The 20,144-nt window shown below is 37.5% G+C and overlaps 1 protein-coding gene across 1 annotated transcript; it reads right to left on the bottom strand.

Annotated features, from left to right (window-relative positions):
• Positions 1-60: 60 nt before the first annotated feature.
• grna (granulin a) lies at positions 61-18,572 on the bottom strand. The gene is made up of 17 exons (XM_028042536.1): positions 18,127-18,572; positions 17,407-17,547; positions 15,474-15,611; positions 14,215-14,343; positions 13,573-13,654; positions 12,601-12,707; positions 12,262-12,415; positions 12,047-12,178; positions 11,231-11,328; positions 8,694-8,936; positions 7,804-8,046; positions 6,914-7,156; positions 6,024-6,266; positions 5,443-5,784; positions 1,909-2,145; positions 1,439-1,696; positions 61-801 (listed from the first exon to the last, which is right to left on the bottom strand). Exons 2-17 carry the CDS (start codon positions 17,545-17,547, stop codon positions 658-660), a joined length of 2,934 nt encoding a protein of 977 aa, XP_027898337.1. The 5' UTR covers positions 18,127-18,572; the 3' UTR covers positions 61-657.
• Between the last annotated feature and the right edge of the window lie 1,572 nt (positions 18,573-20,144).

Here is a 20,144-nt window from a genome sequence, read left to right as displayed (position 1 = left end):
AGGTTTAGTTAAAATTATATTTATCATGTTATTACACAAAAAAAGAATGACACAAAAACATTTTAATGTCATTTCTTGTTTATTAGTTTCATGGAAAACACAGATTTGTTTTTTAATTAAGCCACAACAATTAAATTAATAGTTTTGCCCCAAATCAATAAGTTTGATTGATGAGAAGAATTAAATGAATCAACGATCCACACTTTTTTTTCAATTCAATATGAAGCCTCAAGCTGATTTACCAACAAAATTAATGTTATTTAAATGTAACAGTTCATTCCAAACTGTCACTGGTTATTACTGATTTAGAGAAAAATGACAGATTATTGACAGAGGAATGCAGTTTGTGAACAAAAGGCAGCTGCAGCAGATCATGACAACAATGATTTAGTGAGAAGATTTATGTTGTATTCGGAGTGTTTCAGTTTTTTTCTTGATTTGTTAGAGTTTCAAGTATTAAACTGTGTGCAGGAGAAAAACAACCTTCTGTTGCACCAAACATGCAGACAGAAACTTTTCAATCTAAGCTCACGTTCTCTAAGAGCCTCCTTAAGTGCAATTCAGTTTTACTGTTCACCATTTAGCATGTTTTAGCATAAAGTATTAAATGTATTTTATATTTATTTTCTTCAAGTAGAAATTAATTTCAGCATGTTTTCATAGAATTAGAGCTCTCTTCTTGTTGGTGGAGAACATGTCCCATGTCTGCCAGTTGGGCCCGGAGTTCTGGACGCAGGAGCCTTCCTCTGTGCAGGTGTAGCCGGAGGGACAGCAGTGCTTCATGTCGCTGCAGCACACCGCCTGCAAGGCCAACAGAGGGCGCTCTAGGTTAAACAACTCCATGCATCTCATGACAACAGTACATCATAGGATTTAAAGCATTTTTATGACACATTTCTATGGCTTGCTCCTTTACGTTTGTTGCTCATCTTTCACATAATCAAGCAAACTTTAATGTCAGACGATAGAAAATGCCGTCTTGTTATTGTCGTACAAATTCAGACACAATTTCACTGTAAAACACATTCTCTCAAGAAAAGCACAAGAAAGCAAACTTAGGCTCAGAAATTAGTTCACTAAAACTGGAAATAATTTAAAAAGAACCTCTGCGACAAATAAAATAAGATAAAAGATTAGAATCAGAATTCTGAGATTAAAGTCAGAATGTAATAATCTTTTTTTGGTGGCACTAATCTGTTTCCATACTTATGCTTAGAAATCCAGAAAATATCGGTCTGGTCTAGTGATTAACCACTGGAGTCTGCAGCATCAAATGCATCAGAAACTTAATGCTGGAGAGTTGTTAGGATAAATCTGTGCATTTTGTGACACTATGATTAAAGAACTTAGTCTAACTTCACAACTGATTAACTAATTGTGCCAAATAAATGCATGATTCAAGGTGTGTGTGTCTGTAAGACAGTGAAGTGTTTCCTACATGAGGAGCCGGGCAGCAGCTCCAGGTGGTGGCAGACGTCCTGCAGCAGGTGTTGTTGTCTGGGCAGCTTTTCTGCTCGTCACACTGGACGTCCCTGTGCTTCAGCGGCGCGAACTGAAGACGGTACTCCGGGAGGAACACCGGTATCAGCGGGAGCGTCTCCAGCTGCAGCAAGATGAGCTTCTGGCAGCTATTGGAGAGGACGTCGCAGGTGTAGCCCTGTGGGCAGCAGTGCTCCTTATCTGAGCAGCACACCGCCTGAACAGAAAACACCAAGTCTTACATTACATCAGCAAATCCTCCGTTATTCTGCTGACATTGAAAAAATAATAATAATACAATTTCACAATTCTCAGAATTCTGAGAAAAATAAAACTGTTCTTCAAAGAGGAGGCTGCCGGAGGGCGATGGGCGAGAAAAAACATGTAGAGATAATAATAAAAAATTTTGGAATTGGCCGGTAATCTCACATTTTGCAGCGGGCAGCAGCCCCACTCGCCGGTGAACAGCTTGCAGCAGGAGGTGCGTTCAGGACACTGGTAGTCGTCGCCACACTGGACGTTGTTGGGATCAACCTGGACGCTGGTAATGGCGGGGAGTTTGGTGTACCACGGGATCTCCACTTCCCCTCTGACGCATGTCGTCTTGTCCTCGTTACATTTGTAGTTTTCCGGGCAACAATGGTTACCGTCGGCGCAACACACGGCCTGGTAGAAGAAGTGAGAGTTGGAAGTGTGACTTTCACATCAGCCATACAGTACGGTTGTTACTTCCGCTTTCTTCAGTAGTAAGACCGAACTCTCAGTCACAGGAAAAAGAGATGACTTTAATGTCAAAATTCACCACTTCCTGTCATGGGACAGGAAGTGGTGAATTTAAATTTAAATGCATGGTGAATTTTGACATTAAAGTCACTGACACTTCAATCTCATGACAGTATTTACATCAAAAAGCAAAACACTAGCATTTATTTACTCAATGAAATCTTTTTCAGGCACTTATTACTGTTAATTTGAACTATTCTGACAGACAGCTAACATAAACCAAAAATGTAGCTTAGATATGACCAACTGTTATTATACAGCCATCAAAAGAAATTTAAGCCATAATCTGAAACAACACAAATATTACCAAGTTTTCCTAGTGCAAATGTCTTAGTAAACTTTAACTAAGACAAAACTAATAGACAAGTAACTTTTCAGACAACAATTCCTTAATATTGGTTAAAAAAGCGCAATGCTTCAGTTGGCAGATTATTTCACTTATAAAACGGGAAAAATGTTTGGTTATGGGTGTAAAATCTGCTACTGGAACTGGTACTTTTTAAAATCCATATTAAGGAATTATTTATTTTAAACAAGCTCATATTTCTTGCTGAAATGTTTCCTATTAGTTTGTTTTATTTCGATTGTACTAAGACTTTGGGACTTAAATCTAGACAAAATCTTTTTTTTTTTGCAGTGTAGCTGTAAGCCACAAGCATCAATCAAATTATCAAGAATAAATGAGATATATCTCTCCGTCTGAATTTATTTAAGGGAAACAAACAAGATTTTTTATTATATTTTTATTAAATTAAAATGCACCAGTAAGTGTGATAAAAGTTCTTTCAGATTTCTTTTGGTCAGATCGAAGACTGAGTGTACTCTGGTGTGACAGTTGTGTGGGTGATGAGATATTTATCATATGATAGAAAACAGAATTGAAAGTAAGTTTAAAGGCCAGAAATATCAGCTGGTCTGTCAGTGGCTGGATTAACCGTGTAGTTTCAAATCTTCTCTGTGGCTTTTGCAACATATTTTATCTTGACTCTTTTTTATTTTACAAATGCTGGTGGTGAAATTTGCCTCTTGGATGTCAAATGTATGCAGATTAGAAAATAAAATCAATAATCTATTATCTGCTTTAGCCAACACTGCAGACCTCAGGGGATTACAACAACTAATGTGGTATTGTGACAATTTAATGATAGTAATTCTGTAGGTTTTGATTTTATTGCAAAGCATTAATATATTATGTTTCACTTTAATAGAGTCAAATGAAATAATACTTATCATGCTGCAGGTTCCAAAACTCAATTTCAAATCTAGAAAACATTTATATGAAACACAAAAAGTCTGTCCTAATGGTTTAAATATCTGGATTCTGTTCTTTTTTAGTACAGTATAATATGTGTTCATGTTTTTTATGCTTTTCTACTTGTAGAAAACGTTAAAAAATATCACCATGCTCTAGGAAAAGTGGTTTTTGAATAATAAAAAACAAGCAGTCTGAGATACACTGTAAAAACTCAATTTTTACCAAGTATTTTTGTCTAGATTCTATTGAACCTTAGTACATTTGAAAAAAGGCTAAACTAACTTACATGTAATGTTTCATCATGTTATCAGCTTGTTTTAAGTCAATATTTCCTTAACACTGATGGAACGTTCCAGTTACATAACGTAAACATGTGAACAATATCTTGTTATAAGTGAAATAGTTTGCTAATAACTAGTACTTTTGTTTTGTATCAATATTAAGGAATTATTAACTGCAAACAGCTCAAATGTCTTGCTGAAAAGTTACTTATGAGTTAGTTTTGTCTTATTTAGAGTGTACTAAGATATTTGCACTAAAACTAGACCGGAAATACTCGGTAAAAATGTGCATTTTTGCAGTGTAATCATTGAAATATTTATTATAACTAAATATACGCCTCTAGTTGAGAAAATGAACCAAAATGTTTCCTATTTTGATAAATCTGCATCAACAATGGGGGTTTGTGTCAGTAATGTTGATAACAATCATCACTGTTCTTTTATGCAACTTATCATTTACATTAAATAGCTTCTTCTTGTTTCTTTCACGACTTTGACATTTAGCTTCCTTTGTAGGTTGTTCAATAAGTATCTACAATCGTTTCTATGACTAACTTCTCCTTTTTTGACCACAAAACACTCAGATCTTTAGAGCCATTGTGAAGTTGGATCTGGTCAGTAGTGGCAGGCCATCCAAAATCAGCTGTGTAGTTCTAGTTTTCCTTCAATAAATGAAAATGGACTCTGGTACTTAAACTACATTATTATTAAGAAATTAACACAGTTCAGATTCATGAGTCACATTTTTGTAGCACTGCTTTGCTAAAAAGTCTTTATAAGTTTAATTATGCAGCTCAAAAGTGTTTTCACACCTCAAAGTTTGGTAAACTCGGTTCAACTGGTGACTAAAGTTGCAACATTTTCTACATTTCTAGCTGCTTCAGTTTCATACAATAGTGAATTTGGGCCATTGTAAATAGAAAACATGTTTTTAAACTCATTCATGAGTTTAAAAATTCTAAAATTTTTGACTTTTGTACATTTTCTGAGTTTGAAAAGTCAACATTTTTTACTTTTTATCATGTTTTTTCTAAAACATTTCTTAAGATTGCGTAATGAAAAAATATCTGAGTTTTTTTGGTGGAAATTTACTTCTTTTTTTTTAATCTACAATGGCCTTAATGCAGCATTGTGCTTCCAAACTGCACTGGACCAAATTCTTAGAAAACTTGTCCCCCTCCTCGCCTGTGGGGGCGCTGCACCAAGAACCACTAAGGAAAATAAAATGCAAACCTCTGAAGAACTTTCTTTTTCACAAAATGTAAGCAAACATGAAAAGGATTTTACCAGTTGTAGGACTTCTCTTTTCTCTTCAGCAAAAGACGTGAGCCATTTTTTCGGTTAGCGCTAGGTTAGCACGTTTGTTCTGGTTGTATTTACCCAGAATGCTCTGCCCTGTAACGCACTTCTTGCTTCTGGAACAGTCTCTGGACCGCTTGGCGTTCAAAATGCATTCGAATTGAGCCTGAGTTCACTTCAACCAAACAGAGACCAAGGTTTGTAGGCGGATCAGAGTTAATTTTTGGCTGGTATCAGAGTTCGATTACGCATTCACACCTCCTCAAACAAACCAGACTTTGTAGGAAAACGAACTCTACTTGGATTAAAGCAAACTAAACCAGGCTAGCGAGTAGCAGAACTCACCTTTGGCAGTGGGCAGCAGCCCCACTTCTTACACGACTGCATAAAGCAGCAGGTTGTGTCCCGAGGGCAGCTGGTGTGTTCATCACACTGATTCCTCTCTTCTTCCTTCTCCTCCTCTTCCTCTTCATTATCTCCCTCTTGTGTGGGACGCTCATCCTCTTCACTGGTCTCTGCTGAGGTTGTCACCAAGCTTTGGGTTGTTGTGGTGGGTGCCGGAGTGGTGAACGCAGCAACCTGCAGTATGAAGGGCGTTGAGGCTGAAGCTTGTAAACAACCGGTGCTGGTCGGGTTACAGGTGGTGCCTTCAGGGCAGCAGTGCTCATGATCGTCACAGCAGACAGCCTAGCAAATAAAGTGTCAGATAAAATGAAATACATTTGTAGCCATGGGAGAAAGAAGCATAATAGATCACCTTTAAAAATCCATAGTGATCTTTAAAGGTGATACTTAATGCCTTCTGAAGGAAGTGTCTGTACTTCCTTCAGAAAGTTTTTACGAAATTAGCCAGTTTAATCCCTAAAACGCGGTTCCAGAAACTATATTCTTCAAATTCGCTGGAGGTCAACTGTTGGTTTGCTAACCTTAGGTAGAGGACAACAAGCCCAGCCGCCTTCTTTTGTTTTGCAGCAGGTGGTGCCATCAGGACAGGCGGCGGTGTCGTTACATGGCACATTCTTCACCTTCACCTCCACACCCGGTGTGGAGATCGCTGGTTTCTTCTCAAACCAGGGGATGGAGAGAAGGCCGTCTTCACATGTTCCTGCTGCCACGTTACATGTCTTCCCCTTTGGACAGCAGTGTATAAAATCTTCACAGCAAACAGCCTGAGGATGACATGGTGGACAAAATGAATTAAATAAATACCCAGAGGCACTTTGAACTGTTAAAAGTGACATACTATGCTTCCTTTAATAGCGTTAGGATAGGTTGATGGTCTATGCAAATCACGTTCATCACTTTTTTTGCATTCTTAGACAATAAGATTCCAGTCTTGAACTTGTAGGACCTCTTGTCCCTTTGAATACAATCAACATTTACACTAATATGTGAAAATGGCTACAAAGAGATGCACAATTATACAAGCCAACATCCTAGAAAAGCAAAAGTGGGGCCTCCTACACAACCAATGAGAATGCAGTGGGTGGTTTTTGGATGGTAACTCAACAACAAAACACTTATGTTTTCCAGCAGCCATTGTACATTGTGAAACTCAACGTGGGTTGCTTGGTAACGGTGCAGTATGATGTTGTACTCCGGACGTTTTTTGAAGCGGCTTGTTTTCCAGACACCAAAAAACATTCATTTATTGCCCAAAAACGACTGTGTCGTTTATTTAAGAGTTTTGTCTGTTTTTAGACGAGGTGGAGACCAAATTGAAGTACAAAAATGTGCAACATGTGACTTTTGGGTCACCTTTAAGGTTCCAATATGTAAGTTTTGAAAATATTTCTAAGAAATTGTCCCAGTTTACCTCGATCAGAGGACAACAAGCCCAGCCGCCTTCTTTTGTTTTGCAGCAGGTGGTGCCATCGGGACAGGCGGCGGTGTCGTTACATGGCACATTCTTCACCTGCACCTCCACACCCGGTCTGGAGATCGCTGGTTTTTTCTCAAACCAGGGGATGGAAAGAAGGCCGTCTTCACATGTTCCTGCTGCCACGTTACATGTCTTCCCCTTTGGACAGCAGTGTATAAAATCTTCACAGCAAACAGCCTGAGGATGACATGGTGGACAAAACAAATCAAATAAATACCCAGAGGCACTTTGAACTGTTAAAGGTGACATATTATGCTTCCTTTAATAGCATTAGGATGGGTTGATGGTCTATGCAAATCACGTTCATCACATTTTTTGCATTCTTAGACAATAAGATTCCAGTCTTGAACTTGTAGGACCTCTTGTCCCTTTGAATACAATCAACATTTACACTAATATGTGAAAATGGCTACAAAGAGATGCACAATTATACAAGCCAACATCCTAGAAAAGCAAAAGTGGGGCCTCCTGCACAACCAATGAGAATGCAGTGAGTGGTTTTTGGATGGTAACTCAACAACGAAACACTTATGTTTTCCAGCAGCCATTGTACATTGTGAAACTCAACGTGGGTTGCTTGGTAACGGTGCAGTATGATGTCGTACTCCGGACGTTTTTTGAAGCGGCTTGTTTTCCAGACACCAAAAAACATTCATTTATTGCCCAAAAATGATTGTGTCGTTTATTTAAGAGTTTTGTCAGTTTTTGGAAGAAGTGGAGACCAAATTGAAGTAAAAAAATGTGCAAAATGTGACTTTTGGGTCACCTTTAAGGTTCCAATATGTAAGTTTTGAAAATATTTCTAAGAAATTGTCCCAGTTTACCTCTGTCAGAGGACAACAAGCCCAGCCGCCTTCTTTTGTTTTGCAGCAGGTGGTGCCATCGGGACAGGCGGCGGTGTCGTTACATGGCACATTCTTCACCTGCACCTCCACACCCGGTGTGGAGATCGCTGGTTTCTTCTCAAACCAGGGGATGGAGAGAAGGCCGTCTTCACATGTTCCTGCTGCCACGTTACATGTCTTCCCCTTTGGACAGCAGTGTATAAAATCTTCACAGCAAACAGCCTGAGGATGACATGGTGGACAAAACAAATCAAATAAATACCAAGAGGCACTTTGAACTGTTAAAGGTGACATATTATGCTTCCTTTAATAGCATTAGGATGGGTTGATGGTCTATGCAAATCACGTTCATCACATTTTTTGCATACTAAGATTATAAGACTCCAGTCTTGAGTTTGTAGCACCTCCTGTCACTTTGAATACAATCAACATTTACACTAATATGTGAAAATGGCTACAAAGAGATGCACAATTATACAAGCCAACATCCTAGAAAAGTAGAAGTGGGGCCTCCTACACAATCAATGAGAATGCAGTGAGTGGTTTTTGCATGGTAACTCAACAACAGAGCACCTGTGTTTCCCAGCAGCCATTGTACATGGTGAAACTCAACGTGGGTTGCTTGGTAACGGTGCAGTATGATGTCGTACTCCGGACGTTTTTTGAAGCGGCTTGTTTTCCAGACACCAAAAAACATTCATTTATTGCCCAAAAATGATTGTGTCGTTTATTTAAGAGTTTTGTCAGTTTTTGGAAGAAGTGGAGACCAAATTGAAGTAAAAAAATGTGCAAAATGTGACTTTTGGGTCACCTTTTAGGTTCCAATATATCTTTTCTGAAAATATTTCTAAGAAATTGTCCCAGTTTACCTCGATCAGAGGACAACAAGCCCAGCCGCCTTCTTTTGTTTTGCAGCAGGTGGTGCCATCAGGACAGGCGGTGCTGCCGTCACATGGCACATTCTTCACCTGCACCTCCACACCTGGTCTGGAGATCGCTGGTTTCTTCTCAAACCAGGGGATGGAGAGAAGGCCGTCTTCACATGTTCCTGCTGCCACGTTACATGTCTTCCCCTTTGGACAGCAGTGTATAAAATCTTCACAGCAAACAGCCTGAGGATGACATGGTGGACAAAACGAATTAAATAAATACCCAGAGGCACTTTGAACTGTTAAAAGTGACATACTATGCTTCCTTTAATAGGTTAGGATAGGGCAATGGTCTATGCCAAGGTCGGCAACCCAAAATGTTGAAAGAGCCATATCGGACCAAAAAAACAAATCTGTCCGGAGCCGCAAAAAAATTAAAAGCCTTATATAAAGCTTATCATGAAGGCAAAACAGACTTTAAGTGTTTATATTAGCCTATTGTCAAAATGACTAAGTGTATACATAATAAACATTGGTGATTAAATGCTTATTTTCCCTGCAGTGCGTCCTGGAAGGAATGACGCACCATGTGACTGTTCTGTTGTCTGATGGTGCTTTAAGTGCTTTAAGTTTACCGTCCGTTACAATATTAATGTATAATGTTTCCTTACATTGATAAAATTAAAGAAATGCAATTAACAAATCAGATTTTTTTATATAATTTGTATTATGAAGATCGTCAGGGAAAGGGTCATCTTTTTCCTTTTGGAACTCGGAAAGCATTGCTCCCAAATGCAGTTTGCAAAACGATGATCGCTCTTTGTAAATAATCACCGTAAAGTGTGTGATCGAAAACACAACATGTGAGAATAAACAAGAAAACGGAAAGTCCATAACGTGCCCCTTCTCTGGGCAACCAACGGAGTGCAATAAAACACAACCTGCAGTTATAAAATTATAAATTTGCCTTTTGAAAAGGTAAAGTATATAAAATTAAATTAATACAGTTTAAGTTTGATTTCTATGCGAATGCCAAGCAAATACCATTGCATTTTTGCAATGGCAAAACATAGCAGCTTCTCTTTTGACACACAACCGTCCTCTGACCTGAGCTACAAAACACAATAATATCGCTAAGTGTCATTCTAAATATATACTGACAAAAACCACTAGTCAGTTTATAGAAACAACCACTTTGTTACTAAATAGATGTGCCCATGGCAGGATTGTGTTCTTACGTGTTTAATGTGACTTCTGTTGACAGACATCACTAGACAGCTTCTCAACATCAGGCATGTAAGATGCAGCTTTAATCTTGATGCGGCAGCTATTGTAACATACCTTCCCTGGAAATGTCTTTCCACATTGCCGTATTTTTCGGATTATAAGCTGCTACTTTTTCCCCACCCTATGAACCATTCAGCTTATAGCCTGGTGCAGCTTATATAGGTACATTTCCAGTTTGTTTGTTTCTTTGTTGCTGTTTTTTTAAATTGTAGGTGCGGCTTACAATAAGGTGCGCTCAATAGTCAGGAAAGTATGGTACTCTTTTTGCTATCTGACAACTTCTCGCTACATAGCAAACATTCAGGTAATCCTTCAGCATTGGCAATGAATGCCAATGATTCGGTCCAAGAAATGTAGAATCTCTCCTCTGCTATTTTTCTTTTCCCCTTTGCTATCCATGGCCCACCACACACCTGTCGGTTTGTTTACTACAGCCACATGCCTCGCGCCCCGCCCAGCTGAAAGAAAGGTCACAGGCTATGACGCAAATCTTCCTTGACAGAAATGTTGAAATTTAGTATTTATTCTACACATTTTTATAGCATTGGAAAACTTTAAGAATGATTGTGTCATGTTTCTCTTCCTACAGAAACTACAGTATATTAAAACAAAAAATATATTTCCCACCCCCATCTTTTTCCATTTTCAAACATTTTTTCTAGAGAGCCACTAGAGCAGCGCTAAAGAGGCGCATGCGGCGGGTTGTCGACCTGCGGTCTATGCAAATCACGTTCATCACATTTTTTGCATACTTAGATTATAAGATTCCAGTCTTGAGTTTGTAGGACCTCTTGTCACTTTGAATACAATCAACATTTACACTAATATGTGAAAATGGCTACAAAGAGATGCACAATTAAACAAGCCAACATCTTAGAAAATAGAAGTGGGGCCTCCTGCACAACCAATTATAATGCAGTGAGTGGTTTTTGGATAGTAACTCAACAACAGAGCACTTGTGTTTTCCAGCAGCCATTGTACATTGTGAAACTCAGCGTGGGTTGCTTGGTAACGGTGCAGTATGATGTCGTATTTCGGAGGTTTTTGAAGCTGCATGTTTTCCAGACACCAAAAAACATTAATTTATTGCCCCAAAACGACTGTGTCATTTATTTAAGAGCTTTGTTTGTTTTTAGAAGAAGTGGAGACCAAATAGAAGTACAAAAATGTGCAAAATGTGATTTCGGGTCCCCTTTAAGGTTCCAATATATCAGTTTTGAAAATATTTCTAAGAAATTGTCCCAGTTTACCTCTGTCAGAGGACAACAAGCCCAGCCGCCTTCCTTTGTTTTGCAGCAGGTGGTGCCATCGGGACAGGCGGCCGTTTCATTGCAAGCCACATTGTAAACTGAAGGAGAAAAAAGCAGATTTCAGTTGATTCAACTCTCCTGCTGGGATAATGTGTTTTTAAAAATTCCTATCCTAAGCATCAGATTGTGAGAAAAAATGTGTTTGTGTCTTAAGTCTACTTGAGTAACTTTTTTGAAAAGATTTACTTTTAGGAGTGTATTTACTACGCTGTACTTTTGACTTTTACTTGAGTAATTTTATTATGAAGTATTTCTCTAATTTTACTGAAGTAAAATTTCTGATTTCTCTACCCACTGAATGAAAAACAAACAAACAATCACCAGACACAGACACCTGCAGTTTTTGTTAAAGTTTGATAAATTTTACATTAAAAGAAACTGATTTGGGAAAATGTTCTTTTGCCTAATTTTGTTATTTTTTATTAGTTATATGAATTATTGTAATTTTGGTCCTTCAAACACCAACATGTACACTTAACTTTATGTTTTGGTCCGTCTGATTATGTAATTTTTAAATATTAAATGACTGATAATTTGATCAGTTACTCAGTACTTCAGTAGACTTTTTACCAAAGACTTTTTTACTCTTACTTGAGTAAATTCTTAGATGGCTACTTTTTACTTTTATAAAATATGTTGAAGTAGGCCTACTTTTATTTGAGTACAGTGTGAATAATCCTGTTAGTGTGAATGTTACTTAGTATAAAACTGGCACTTTCTGGTAAAACTTTCAAGAAGCATGAAGTGAAATTTCACCTCCGTCTGCCTTAGCAACAGATGACACAGTCACTTCCTCCTTCAGAGGAGAAAGTTGATTGGCTGTAGCAGCTTCAGTGGATTTCTCTGCTTCTTCCTCATCAGCTGCCTTTGCGGTAATTTCTTCACCTTCTGGAAAAACAAACCCACCCAGATTTCTTCATTATAGTGAAGTTCAGCTCACCAAATCCTTCATGATGACACACACTCCTAACCATTCTGGTTCTCCCAGGCTGCTCTCTGTCTGGCAGGGAACTTAGCCCACATCGGCAGCTCCTTTTTGGTAGATGTGGAAATGCATTTCATTTGTTCAATGTTGCAAGTTGTCCCTTCAGGGCAGCAGTGATTCTTATCATTGCAGCACACAGCCTGTTTGGACAATAAAGTCACACGTCAGCCCAGGATAAGACACAATAAAGACGCGATAACCTGGATGTGAGTCGATGTGGGTCATGCAAATCATCCATTTGACTTTTTCCTCCTTTACTATCTTACTTACAGTGTGAAGTCTTACTAATATAGAGCAATATGAGTGAAGACTGATTACCGCATACCTTTGGCATTGGACAGCAACCCCATTTGCCTTCTGGAGTCTCACAGCAGGTCGTTTCATCCGGGCATTCAGAAACGCCATCGCTACACTGGACGGCTGTCACAAGTTCTTTAAAATCAACAAACAAAAAAATGATAGAGCTGAAATGATTAATCACGATTATGATTGAAATAATCAACTAATTTAGTAATTGATTAATCATCTCACAGCAAGCGAATTCATCTGATCATTTGGACATGCCGTCTCTACACAGTCATAAGTTTTTTCACCAAAAATAAAACAACAGAATTATAAAAACTAAAATAATAATGACGGAGCTGAAACGATTAATAGTGATTAATCGATGATTGAAATAATCATCAACTAATTTAGCAGTCGATTAATCATTTACTGCAGTAAAATGAAAAGGGGTAATTTGCAGACAGAACATAGTTAGAGCAGCAAGTAAGCCAAAACTGTAAAAAAAAACAAAAAAAAAAACATTTTGCATTAAAATAAAGAAAACAACCTTTGTCTGCAAATATGTTCTACCCTAAATTCCTTAAGTTGCAGTTTAAACTTCACCTGGTTCAAATTCTGTAAAGAAAACATAGTTTGCTTTTCAATTAATAAATTGTTTAATCCAAAAAATAGTCAACAGATCAGTCATACTCTATATTATATAATGTAAATGGTCGAGTTTTTAGCATAATTGAAATAATTTTTTTAGCTGAAAAAGCATTCCTTGCTTCAAAAAGAATTCTATATTATTGCATTTTAGGTGATAAAATGTTTATTTTCTTTTCTAAAAAAGTAATTAAATGTTTGCATCTTTTAATGTATGTAATATTGCATAAAAAAGGTTTATGAGATTAAATGAAGAATCTGCTGATTCCATTACCCGATTGATCGATTAATCGTCAGAGTAATTGTTAGTTGGAGCCTTAAACAAAGATGAAAGACTGACAAAAATGAATATTATGATAAATCCAACCTTTTTTGATGCAGGAGCGGCTGTCGATGCTGCAGTGGTGGCCCTCAGGACAGCAGTGCTTTCCATCAGAGCAGGAGATTCCCTGTTGGATGACATCAAGTTAGAAAAACATCCCTGAAATCCTCACACACTCACTTATCCAAAACGACAAGATTGTATTTGCAAATATTTTGTGACAGTTTGTTGTGAGACAGATAATCGATCTCCTCCACCGTCTCCCTCAGCTACTATTCCAGTCTGACGAAATGCATCGTTCCAACTGAAAACAACCAATTAGAGCCAGGAGGAGGGGCTTAGTGTTGTCAATCAACCACATGCGTTACCGTTAGAGGAAAACAGTTTATCCGCCATCGCTGGCTGTGCTAACTGCCCTGAGCATTCATAACAGGCTGTGCTAGCTGCAACGTAGCACAGAGCAAGGGGAGAATAACAGAAGATGATAGACAGCACTAAGACCCGCCTCCTGGCTCTGATTGGTTGTTTCTAGTGGGACAAGGCAGAGGAGCTAAATCTTTTTCAAAGATTATCTGTCTCATACCATGTTGTCATAACAAAGTCATGACTTCAACAAATATGTAAAAAATACATATTATAAAAGTTACATACTGCAGTTTTAAGGCTCAAAAACTAAAATTTGATTACCTTCGCTAGTGGACAGCATCCAAACTTTGTCAAAGCCTTCAGGCAGGAAAACTCAGCAGGGCATCGTGAGTGATCGGGACAGATGTTATCGTCGTCTTCACCCATGTAGGACTTGATCATCCTGAAGGACTGCATGGACAACAAATGAGGAACGCCACTGAGAATACATAGTTCCCACACTTTAGTCTGAACTAAAAGTGATCTGCGCCATCTTAGCAGGCAAACGCATGCGCAACGGATAGAGGAACCCATGTCTTCACAGCAAACAAAAATAAAATATGTGGACACTCTTGACCAATGTGCGAGACCAAGGTGCGTTAAAAAAATGGTTGCTGTTGGGATTGACCCGTATGAGAGAGAGAAAGAAAATATGTCAGATGATGTGGACAAGTATTCAAATTGTAACAGAGTAATAGTTGTAATCAGAGCTGGGGAGTACATTTATTCAGTTACATCTACTTGAGTAACATTTTCGGGGAAAAAAAATACTTTTAGGAGTATTTACAAGGTTGTAAATGTTACTTTTACTTGAGTAATTTTCTTATGAAGTATTTCTACTTTTACTTGAGTAAAACTTGTGGATACTCTACCCACTCTGAGTAACTTCAGTGAATTTAGAACAAACGTGTTTTAACCAAACATTCACCAGAAACAGATACACACCTGCAGTTTTTGTTATTTTGGTCTGTCTGATAATGTAATTTTTAAATATTAAATGATTGATAATTTGATTAGTTACTGACTTGAGTAGACTTTTTACCAAATACTTTCTAGTCTGACTTGAGTAATTTATTGGACAGCATATTTTTACTTTTACTTGAGTAAAAATATGCTGAAGTAGTGAAATTGAGTACAATTTTTGGGTACTCTGCCCAGCCATGACATACACGTCGGCTACAAGTCCGTCTTAGCTAGCAGGTAAAAGCTACATTAGCTAAGCTAATTTTGCTACTTCGGCAGTACGTACTACAGTAAATATCACTGATATTCATCTTAGTATTACAAAGAGGTAGCTGTAGTACTCAGAAATGTAATGTAATAATAGTTGTAATGTATTTATGCAGTTTATAAGTTAGGAACGTGGTAAGCACTAATTCTGATCTTGTTGCTTCACGGTTTACTGTTGTCATAGCAACTCCATAGTAACTGCCTGCTAAGATGGCTGTCCGTTACCAAGTTCACGGAAGTGCTACGTCTTATAAGAACTACGTATGCTTAAACCGGGTTTGTGGATGAAAACAAGAGGATGTTACTCGTACTTTAGAGACTGTGCGCTGGAGAGCGGAGCTCCTTTCCATCCATGGGATGGACACGGTGGCGTTCACACAGCGGGACGCCTCTGAGTCGCAGATCGTGTCTGCTGGACAGCAGTGGATGTGATCCTCACAGCATTCAGCCTGTGGAGACGGGAGTAGCGGGAACACTTTGACTACCAAAGTTAGTACGGATATCTCCTACTCTGAATGAGGCCAGCTCTTTTATCTAGTGTATACAGTAGTAAAACACCTTCCGGTATGAATAGCGCTACTATAGAATAACGTTTACTTTAGAGTACAGAAACTTTATCTGCTATGTCAATTTTACTGCGACATGGACATAATAAGGTTAAACGGTACGTCATAGCTGAATGTGCCATGAGGATGTGTAGAAGCCTTTTGTGATAAAATATTTGAATAAGAATAGTACAACTGTGAATAATTGATGGAGCAAAACTTAAGCAACTCAGCTTAAAATGAAGGTGAAGCTAAAGGGCCATAAAGTAATAAAGAGAAATACATGCACTGCAAAAACACAAAATCCTACCAAGCATTTTGGTCTATTTTCTAATGCAATTATTCCAGGACACTTTAAATCAGACAAAACTGACTTACAACTAAGTTTAAAGTGAATAATTCCTGAAAAAGTACTAGCTCCATTGACAAATTAACTATTGACTAATATTTTTCGCTGAGTTACCAGTAAGGCTTATTTCAAGTGTACTAATATATTTACACTAGAAACTGGACGGAAAATAATTGGTAAGAATTTGTGTTTTTGCAGTGTGAAACATCTAGCTTCTGCCAGCTAAGCCAATCCAAGCTAAATGTGAAGAAAAATAAGCAAATTCTGTTAGTTTTTGGCATCTTGGTTCTTGGTTGCAAAGATATTTAAAATAAACAAAAACAAGATCATACTTTAGATAAGTACAAATTCCTTCCTTTAAGTGAAGGAATTTGTTAACTTGAATTTTGCAAACTGTTCCTTGTTTGCTAGGCTAATGCCATTTTATCATTTTTTGTTCAGCAGTCTTTACTCTAGGTTTTTGTAATATACTTATACTAAATGAATAATAATTAAAAAATCATTTTCATATAAAAAGTTAGGAGGAAGAACTTGGTCATTTTTAATTTTCTCTTATGCTAGATGTTCCAGTGTTTGTTAGCTAATTCTAGCAACTGGTTTAAACTTAAACTCTAAATTTCAATTTAAAATTCTTTGTTCCTTTTTTAAACATATGTAGCAACAATTGAGATAACAACAGGGCTAGAATAAACTCAAAAATCAAATAAGATGGTGCAAGAATGCCATAATTTAGATTTTTATTGTTGCTAGCTGTTGCTTTATTTACAAAATGTTTATCAAAATTTGGTTTTGTAGGAGAGTTTTGACTGTAGGTTGAAAATTCTCGCAAAAAAATGTAGTTGTTTTTTTTGTGGGGAAATAAATAGTTTTTGCATGAACAAATGTTTTCTGCTTTTAAACTTTGGAAGCCTAAATTTGTGGAAAAAATAACAGAACAAATGTTTACTCCAGAAATCATTGACATATGTTGTACTGTATCTGTTTGTAAATATAATGTAGAGAAATACATAGTTTATTTTGCTATTACAACATCCTACTAGAGAGTGGAGTATAAATTCCATTTAAGGAACTAAAATTAATCCAAGTCACATGCATAGTTCTACAACACTTCCTTCATTGTTTTGTACACATTAAAATTAAATGTGAAGAACTAATTTTGTAACAAGCTAACAACAAATTATTTGTTTGCCTGTGTTGTATTATTTGCAGAAACTAGTTTCTAAATAATAATGAGAAGAATAATCTTGTATTGTACTAGTAAAAACATATTATAGTATCCCACCATTGACATTTAACTGATACCCCAGACAGAAAGATGCTTAGAGAAATTTGTTGTGCAGCCACATGTACCTGATCAAACGGGCAGCAGCCATAGCCGTTCGTTGGGCTGCTGCAGCAGGTTTGACCTTCCGCACACCTGCCTCCATCTGGACACTCATCTGCACCGACCACGGCAAAGATAGCCCAACAGATCACAACCCAGGTCTGCATCTGCAAGCAGCGAAAAGCACTCACTAAGAGGAAATCTCGAAAAAGTAAAGTGAAACTTAAAACCCCCTTTTCCACTTTCAAAAATGATTATTTGAATCCTCAAATAGCAGCATCCAGGGTTTTGCTGAGCAGTTATCAGATAACCTTGAAAGTGGGACTTTTACGATAATTCCGTTATAAAAATCAGTCTGTATGAACTGAAAATGATGGGTTATTATTTATATTTTAGCCCGTTTGACACAAAGAAACATACATTTACAGAATCTCAGTGTCTAGATATATTTGTTTGTTTCCTGTGGTAGTACTTCCTCATCATATTGTCTTTGTCTCCCTGCACAAAGGAGAGAGTTGTATACATAACACTCCCAGCGTCACTAAAAAGACAACTACTACATATTTAATATGTATAAATGTTACGAAGACATGTGAAATTTGCATAAATATTGAATAACTTTAAAGTTTGTATTTTTTTTCGAATAAAAAAATCTACTTTTTAAGTTTCAGCCATAGAGGTTTGCTAAAATTTGTTAGCATTTTTCCAACGGATTGAGAGTAAAAGAGGTTTTACAGTGCTCTTACCTTTATTAAAGACAGAAAGGCTGTTGTGAAGTGACAGTGGAGCTTCCCCGCTGCGTCTCACCGCAGTGAATCCCCACAAAGAGTCCTGCCGGACCTGTATCGTCCCGAGTACGCCCCCATCATGGTCAGAGGGCGGATCTCTCCGTCTGCACTGTGTTTATTCGCTAAACGTAAACTTTTTTAAAGTTGATTGAATTGTTTTTTGTTTGTTTTTGGCTTTTGTCATCAAGTAGCATAGTTTGTCGTTCTAACGGGTAACTTAATCTAACAGAAAACTTATTTACGCGAAGCTTCCTGGTGCAGCCAGTGATTTTGCAGCCCACTAGATGGCACCAAAGCGTCTGAAACAGCAGCAGGGGGATCCGAGTCCGTCCAAACGCTGATCTACAAATCATGCGTTCGGTCGAACGGGCTGTTTCTTTGGTTACGCAGATATTTTTTGAATCTAGGTTTCGCGTACGTGAGAGGATGTGCGGCGGTGTTATGCCCAGAAATGCATGCCTGCCGAGAATTGCATCCCCTGTCGCGGGAGCGCGCATCGCTCTAAACTCTCGCATTTTAATGAGGAAACGGACTGAAATATGACCGAAGACGAAACTTTTAAAGATATTCGTAACAATATCACGTTTCTTAAACATGTCAGCCTTAAAACGGTGGGTTTTATATCGCAGATTAATTGAAATAAATACGGTTTTTACACATTTATTGAGACAAATGAGTCGAACGTTTTTCAGTCCGTGTCTGAAGAAAATGCTCTCCGCATTTGGTTTGAAATTTCCCGATTTTTCTTTTAACATCATATTAGCTTAAAGTATTACAAAACAGAGGCCCATTATGTAGAACATTTTATATCATGCTTAACTGTCTAGCATATTAATGTAGAGGGGATGCATTTTAATGACTGAGCCTGCCAATATTTGTATCCCCTGTCTATTGTTGATATGAAACGTATAGCAGTTGCACAGAGAATAAGTGTCATTACGTAGAAAAGGTGAAGTCCCTCTTAACTCTTCATTTCTTCAAGTTAGCAGAGGGATGCATTTTCTGGCATAGCAAATTATTACCTTGCCAATACATGTAGGCCTTATATATTTTCCACAAATATAATTCTACTGATACAAAATGTATACCAGCAGTTCATAAAACAAGTGTGATTGTATAGAAAAAGTAATTTCACTCTTGACTCTTTATTTCTCCATGTAAGCAGGGGATGCATGTACAGCAAAGCCTATTATTAGCCTGCCAAAATATGCATGGCCTCTCCATGTTCTTCAAATATTATCCTATCGATATAAAACCCATACCAGTAATTCATAGAACATCTCTGATTATGTAGAAAAGGTGAAATCCCTCTTTAATTCTTTATTTCTCCATGTTACCAGGGGAAGCATTTTTTTGGCAATATGGATGTCGAGCCTGCCAAAATATGCATGCCCTACCTATTTTCCTCAAATTTTATCCTATTGCTATGAAATTCATACCAGCAGTTCATACAACTACTCTGATTATGTAGAAAAAGTTATTTCACTCTAAACTTTTTATTTATCCAAGTTAGCAGGGGATGCATTTTTTGGCAATATGGATGTTGAGCCTGCCAAAATATGCATGCCCTATCTATTTTCCTCAAATATTATCTTATTGATTTAAAACTTATATCAGCAGTTCATAGAACAAGTGTGATTTTGTAGAAAAAGTTATTTCACTCTAAACTCTTTATTTATCCAAGTTAGCAGGGGATGCATTTTTTGGCAATATGGATGTCGAGCCTGCCAAAATATGCATGCCCTATCTATTTTCCTCAAATTTTATCCTATTGCTATGAAATTCATACCAGCAGTTCATACAACTACTCTGATTATGTAGAAAAAGTTATTTCACTCTAAACTCTTTATTTATCCAAGTTAGCAGGGGATGCATTTTTTGGCAATATGGATGTTGAGCCTGCCAAAATATGCATGCCCCCTCTATTTTCCTCAAATATTATCCTACTGATATGAAACTTATACCAGCAATTCATA

The sequence above is a fragment of the Xiphophorus couchianus genome, chromosome 16, assembly GCF_001444195.1.
Source record: "Xiphophorus couchianus chromosome 16, X_couchianus-1.0, whole genome shotgun sequence".
NCBI lineage: Eukaryota > Metazoa > Chordata > Actinopteri > Cyprinodontiformes > Poeciliidae > Xiphophorus > Xiphophorus couchianus.
This window is presented reverse-complemented; position numbering and strand designations above follow the sequence as displayed.

Coding starts and splice junctions, on each gene's coding strand:
- grna (XM_028042536.1), bottom strand. CDS start 17,547: ATGCAGACCTGGGTTGTGATCTGTTGGGCTATCTTTGCCGTGGTCGGT. Junction 11,329..12,046: donor TGTTGCTAAGGCAGACGGAG/GTGAAATTTCAC, acceptor TTTCTCCTTCAG/TTTACAATGTGGCTTGCAAT. Junction 7,157..7,803: donor CTTGTTGTCCTCTGACAGAG/GTAAACTGGGAC, acceptor TGTCATCCTCAG/GCTGTTTGCTGTGAAGATTT.